Raw genomic sequence first — 6,903 nt, forward strand, 5'->3', positions numbered from 1 at the left:
ATCATCTTCAGTAAATCTACCTCGTGACTCAAACTGGGAATGAAAAGACATCTTTAAGCTCTAATACAGTGGTTATGTTTTATTCATGGGCTGTCCTGGAGGTTACGGCTGCACTGTGCTGCTCATCTGTGTAGCATGGAAAGCAAGGGACTGAAGCCAAGCAACCCAGCCTCATCCTGAGTCAGCTCCCCCTTGAACCACACACTGTATGCATATGCAGATTGGACCTGTGGGTTGGGATGATGATTCTGTCAAACACTGGTCTGTGTCCAAAGCATACTACACAAAGTGATCAGAGAGATGCAGAAAAAAAGCTAGCGGTCCGTTTGGGAGACAAAACCCAGAATCTAAACTCTCTGAGTGTTTGGACAGGGACTAGTGAGAGCTTTACAGGATGGAGAAGAGGAGGACTGGTCCCATGCTAATCTGGGAGAAAGGAAAGCTTTGTTTTCACTACAGTGACCCAAAGTCAGTATTACCAAGACCAACTTAAACATTTCCTTCAACCATCTCTTATGTATCTCCATGTACATGCAGACATGTGAGCGCTCTGGCTCAGCTGGATTTAGCTTTACAAAGCATCAGTCAAGGTTAATTAATCATACAGTGGGGTGTGATCCCCGATGTAATCGCTTTAAAACTGCCATGTGAATACAGCTTACTGACTTTTCAATGCAGCACTGTTTGCTTGCAGCTGCCTGTTAAGCCTGAACATCACGCAGCAGTAGGCGACCTTTAGTACACTCCGGAGTTACCGTAAACATTGTGATACACTGGAGATCAGTTAAGGGTAACACACGAGTGCAGCCCAGCTAGCTTCCCTTTAAGCCATCTTATCCCTGATGTGGTGTGATCAGTGTTCATCTCCTGCTGAGTTTTGTCTCCTTGGCTGCTCATAATCCCGTTCACAGCCAAGTGTTATTGGTTACTAATTAGCTGATAGCTAGTTATTATGTGCATCAGAGCATAGAGGATTCCTCCGTAATTACAGCTTCTCTCATGTACCTGTTTTTTTTTTCCCATGTCATGCAGTACACTGTGCATGTATTATCACGTGACGCACTCACCCCCTACCCATCCACCCATCTGCCCATGCAGTCCCCGCCTCGCTCATGTCCCCTCACTGAAACTCCCTGTGAGGGGAAGCTCTGAGGCCTTGACCATTCAATCACCCTCTTTTCACCGCTGGTTCAGTAACACTTTCACACACTGACATACCAACATGAGCAACAAGGCCTCTGACCCCTGATACACTCTCTTCCTGGCACTCGGTCCATCAGAGTGGTAAACCGAGGGGGGTTTTCTCAAGGTCATTGCACATTGAAGGAAGCAAAAATAGAATCACAGCAACTCTCAGCAGATCCCAAGAGGTGCATGAAATCCTGTCAAAATCACTGTGTTTTTGTGTAACTGTAATTACATACATACACTCGGGGGACCTAAATCTTTTAAGTAATGTATCATAGATATGCAGCTCTGAAATTACCAGCAGATGTGCCTTTGATTAGTTGATTAATAGATCAGAGCAATGTATTAGAGGGATCAACGCAGTCACAGTCACTGATTACATGAAAGAACAACACAAAAGTCCATCAACATTACTATGATGGAGGCTGTAATTTATAAAAAAAATAATCATTGCATCTTACCCACAGTGGTTTATAATATGAATAGAATATGTAAATAAAACACATGTATTTTAAATGTGTACATTATAGTAACATTTGATTTGAAGCTATTGCAATCAGGACTAAATACGCATTAATAAGGTTTGCATCACTCAACTAGTAGAATGGGGGTATTATGTTTCCCTTTACCTCGTGGATGTGAGACTCATGTGTATATACTGCCCCCTGGTGGATTTCTTATAAAGTGATGCCTTCACAAAGTAACGTAAAAAAAGAAAAATCGAGGGAGTAAAATCTAGGGTGGAATGAACAATTTATTTCCAACTCCATGTAAATAGAATAGAATAGAATAGAATTACTTTATTGATCCCAAACTGGGAAATTGTGGGAAATATAACAATAGTTCCTTACAAACATACAGAAAATGTTATGATCATCAAATTTGCCAATCTAAAAGTAAATGCAATACAACAACAAAAGAAAACACATGATCAAAATATGATTTCTTTAACACAAGATATAATGTAGGTTACAAAAAGAGAGTATGAATCAGGAGATAGGAATAAACATGATGCTAGATTAAGCAGGAAATAATAGGGTAAAGGCACGCTTACTAAAATAATGAGGATCACATAAAGGTACATGTTTAAAACTCCAATAAAACAAAAATGCATTACATTTTGTGATTCATTTAAATGCATATATTGATAAATGGCCATGAGCTTGTATAGCGCTTCGGCAGAGACGGCAGAGGCTGCTATGTAAAGTTCACTAATCCATTCAATCTGATAGACATGCCACTGACGCAGCAGCGGGGGCAATTTGGGGTTAAGTGTCTTGCCCAAGGACACATCGACATGTGGCCGTAGAAGCTGGGGGTCAAACCCCCAACCTACCACTGAGCCACAGCCGCCCCTGTCATACTACCTGTATTATATATATAACAGGTATTATATAATATGGAACATTTGATTTTCTAACCAAACATTCCTTATACTAATATTAAGCCTCACAGTTGTGTATGTGGTATCTTTACTGACTGGTTCACCCATCCTTTGGTAGAGCTGTGCCCTTCATAATCTCAATGACAAACATCCCATGCACTTGTTTGTTTGTTTGTTTGTTTTGTCCAGGTAATGAAAAAGTTTGGCCAAATATAATAAATCATATTCACTGTGAAGACCACAGTCAACAGACAGCCTGTGTGACTGATCATGTATCAGTGAATATTCTGGACACAACACAAAGACACCACAGGGTGTCATCATAATGAATAAAATATGTTGTAATCATAAAGTCATGATTAAAGGGTCTTTAAAAATGTAACTTTGTAAGGACAGCTTGTGGTCAACATAGTTATTGTTACATATCCCAAAGGACTGTCAGTAAAGTAACCACATACCCTGACTGTGAGAACACTTTATGTATACTGAAGGTGTTCATTATTATTATTATTATAAATCAGTACTTATGAACACCAGATTTCTTCATGTTGGATGCTGACTTCACGTCAACATCCTGGTCGGGGTTGGGGCAGCTCTTGTCCACCAGAGCTGCAGCTTCACCTGTCATGTCAGAGCGTGCGATGGAATCTCTGGAGACAGACACAGCACAGCATAAAGACATGAAACGTCTGCACAGAAACAGCCGAGATTGTTTACTGTATGTTCACTTTCTGAAAAGAACTCAGATAAGTTCTGAAACTCTGACTTTTCAGCCCTTCAAATATTTTGAATATAAAATATTTGGAGGGCAGAGCAGTTCACAAAGTTATTCCTGGCAGCTGTCCCATCATCAGAAACATATTACAAGGTGTAAAGAAGACTGCAAAGTGGAAAGGGATGCCATGAGAGCAGAGTGGCAGAGAAGGAAGGCAATCTCACCCCTGACTTGGCATCAGTGGCTTTCTCTCATTCTCATCTTCTTTAGGACCACGATCAACGAGAGGCCGTCCATTCTGCATGTCCCTGTTCCTGCAGAAGAAGAATTCACAGCCATTAGTATCCAGCAGGGGGGCTTTGAAAATCCAGGGTGAATACTTAATGACAATGAAGTGGACTACCACAGCTGAAATTACATAGCTATTGTAGAAACTGTCCTGTTTGTTTCTATTTGCTGCTCTTTTAAAGTATATATTATTTCAGTATATATACATTTTCTGTCAGTGGTGCAGTGGTTAGCAATGTTGCCTCACATCCAGAAGGTTCATGGTTCAAATCCCTGTCAGACAGGTTCATTCTGTGAGTAGTTTGCATGTTCTCCTCCCAAAGACATGCTCGTTAGATTAACTGCTGACTCTAAATTGTCCATAGGTGTGAATGTAAGTTTGGCTGGTTGTCTGTCTCTATATATGTCGGCCCTGTTATTGACCGGCAAACAGTCCAGGGTGTACTCTCGCCCAATGACAGCTGCACCCACCCGCGATCCCAACCCAACCTCCTCGCCGTGAGGAGACAGTGCTAACCTTTGCACCACCATGCAGCCCATCCTACAAGCAAACGTTAATCATTATAAATCTTAGACCTACTCATCAATGTCTTTCTCTTTGCCGTCAGTCACTCCTCCTGGGTCATCTCTCAGGTTCCTGAGACGACAGACATATATACAGTAATTGTTGTTAAATGATCATAAATACATTGATTTAAACATAACGAAATACAATAACAATAACTGAATAACATTCAGTGCCAAAAGCTCACCTGTGCATGGATCGCAGTTTAGAGGCTCCATCAGGGACATCTATGCCTCCACTGCAAGACAAATATAAGAGTTTAGAACTCAGTCAAGGTAAAGCTCTTTAAAGGACAAAAAGTTTACAGACACAAGCTAAAGATATCACTTCTTCCTCTTACACTTTGGACGGCTGGGTTCCATTGTTGTAGATGTTGTCCAGACTTTGAGTTTGAGGAGTCTCTCCATCAGCTTGAGGATCAGTACTATGGAGACAAAATGCTGCTTTTATCAGATTACAGTCTTGACTTGAAAAAAAGAAACGTTGATGATTTTGACAAACAGGTTAACAGAAGGTTGGAGTGTTAGCATTGAAGCCAAACCTTTGAACTTGCACGCTCTCAAGCATGCTATTTCTCCCATTTTGATCAGCTGCACGTTGACCAATCACAGGCTGCATCAACCTATAATGACACAGAGAAAAAAAGACGAGCATGTATTCAATTTCACTGACCTGTGCTCACAGTAGCTTCTGAATGTTTGCTTACTTGAAGACAGCGCGGTGGTTGCCATCCATCTGAGCCCACAGGGTCCTTAATAGAGAAATAATTTTCTAATCAATAAAACAACAGAGCTACTCAGCTATAGAAGAAATATCTGTAAGCGGTTTTGCAAATTTAAAATTGCATTTTGTGTTACAACTGATCAACCTCCTGTAAAAGGTCAGGAGACGTAATGGCAGAAATGCATTTGAACTAAAACAGTGCCAGCTGAAAGTTATGTAACCAGTTAGACTAGCATCTCAGGGCTCGCCCTTCTTGGAAACCCCCTGTGAGAAGTGCAGCTTAACAGAGGAACTGTGTGTTCCTTCCTGAAAACATGGCAAACAAACAACCAGCACATTTCTGAAGCCATATATTGTACAGGAAGGTAAGAAGGGAAGTGGCAGTGAAAGGTTTGAGGAAATATGTTTGAACTCACTTTTTTAGGCAAGATTTATAGCGCCAACAAAGCCATATGATCCCCAAGAAGAGCGCTGCTACCCCAACTGATCCAATAGACAACAGACAATATTAAACATGTTACTGTCAGATATTCATTCAAGATGTGTTACAGCAAAAGAGTTATGCCAATAATAAAATAGTTTAGCTACTCCTATAACATCATGGTGTTATTTTAAAAAAAAACTTCCACTTACTAATGAGGACTAATTTTAAATCTTTGGAAACACTTGGCGGTACGTTCTCTGATGAATCGTTGGTAACAGGAGTTGGTAGGTTCTCTGTTAAAGGTAAAGAGGGGGTTATTCCACATCTAATGTTTATACATCTAAAAATCAGCAATGTCAAATGAGCACTTAATATTAAATTGTTTAAACACTACATGCCATCAGCAGCTTACCACGTATTATATACGACAAGCAGACATCTTCTACATGCCGTCCCTGAAAATAGAATAAAAAGTCTGTACTGTCAGAGATTGGAGTACATGATTCACATTAAACAACAAAACCAAATCAACTTGTTTCTTTTCCAGTTTATAAGAATATACTGTTTGATTAAAGATGGGGGACTTACAGAAGGGACTGTGCACTTTATTCGCAGGTCTGTACAATTCTCAGTGAAGAATGAAGTCTTGTTAAGATTCATCCGTGGATGCAAATACTTATGACGTCCAGACATATATTGAGCAATCTTTGTCTGTCAAGGTAAAAACAACAGGCTAAATTAGAACAGAGGTTGCTACATTGTTTTCTTATACTACAAAAAATCTGTGCTACAAGTCTTTTGATAAAAATAAATCATTTCATAATACAGAATTCTGACTGCTACAGAGCTTAAAGGAAAATCAAAATACCTCGTTTTGGTCCACAAATATTTGATTTGCATCTGAACACTCATGTAAGTAACTGAAGCCATCCGCAGACTTTAGCTCTTTGCATGATATGATTTTTTGACGGCAACCTGTGAGAACAATTGAATTGTGTATCACAAACCAAGATTTTAAGATAAGAACCAAGATACGCACATTAGGTGGTGATACTGAAAGTAATAAATAACTCCAAAAAAAGTGAGAAATATGTGTTGTAAACATCCCCAGCTCTTACCTAGGCTTCTTCCAAGACAGAGTGATATCATCAGGGTTAGAAATAAACACATTTTACCCTTCATTTTGTCGAATAAAAAGGAGAGACGGGCGCTCAGTCAAATCTTCGCTGTATGTAACAAGGAAGTAAGTTGAACAGGAAGTTAACCTTCAATAGTTATGTGGATATAATAATTGTCATGCCACAGGCTGCCTTGAGACACTAGGGGAGGCTATCATCCTACACATCAGACACACATCCAGCAGGCTGCCATGAGACACAGAACTCCACAGGGTTTACTTTTTCATACTTGTTGACATGAAAATAGAGGAATGGCAGTGTCAACATGTTGCGGCTCCAGCATTTTCTCTTTAACAGACAAACAAACAGATGTGTCATTAGACAAACACATCCTGAAGCCCAGCATGGATTCTGTGTCGTTGTGGCAGGATTCCTCTTCCCCTCAGGTGGAAGAATTTGCTTTCATCCTGTTGGAGGATGGCAGTGAACCCGACATAT

The 6,903-nt window shown here is 40.2% G+C and overlaps 1 protein-coding gene across 1 annotated transcript; it reads right to left on the minus strand.

Annotated features, from left to right (window-relative positions):
- Nucleotides 1-1,924: 1,924 nt before the first annotated feature.
- LOC132995739 (uncharacterized) lies at nt 1,925-6,564 on the minus strand. The gene is made up of 13 exons (XM_061065874.1): nt 6,406-6,564; nt 6,156-6,262; nt 5,876-5,998; nt 5,700-5,742; nt 5,497-5,580; nt 5,280-5,346; nt 4,847-4,891; nt 4,682-4,762; nt 4,481-4,564; nt 4,328-4,378; nt 4,156-4,212; nt 3,512-3,601; nt 1,925-3,222 (listed from the first exon to the last, which is right to left on the minus strand). Exons 1-13 carry the CDS (start codon nt 6,467-6,469, stop codon nt 3,090-3,092), a joined length of 1,029 nt encoding a protein of 342 aa, XP_060921857.1. The 5' UTR covers nt 6,470-6,564; the 3' UTR covers nt 1,925-3,089.
- Nucleotides 6,565-6,903: the final 339 nt, after the last annotated feature.

Source organism: Labrus mixtus, chromosome 20, assembly GCF_963584025.1.
Source record: "Labrus mixtus chromosome 20, fLabMix1.1, whole genome shotgun sequence".
Lineage (NCBI taxonomy): Eukaryota > Metazoa > Chordata > Actinopteri > Labriformes > Labridae > Labrus > Labrus mixtus.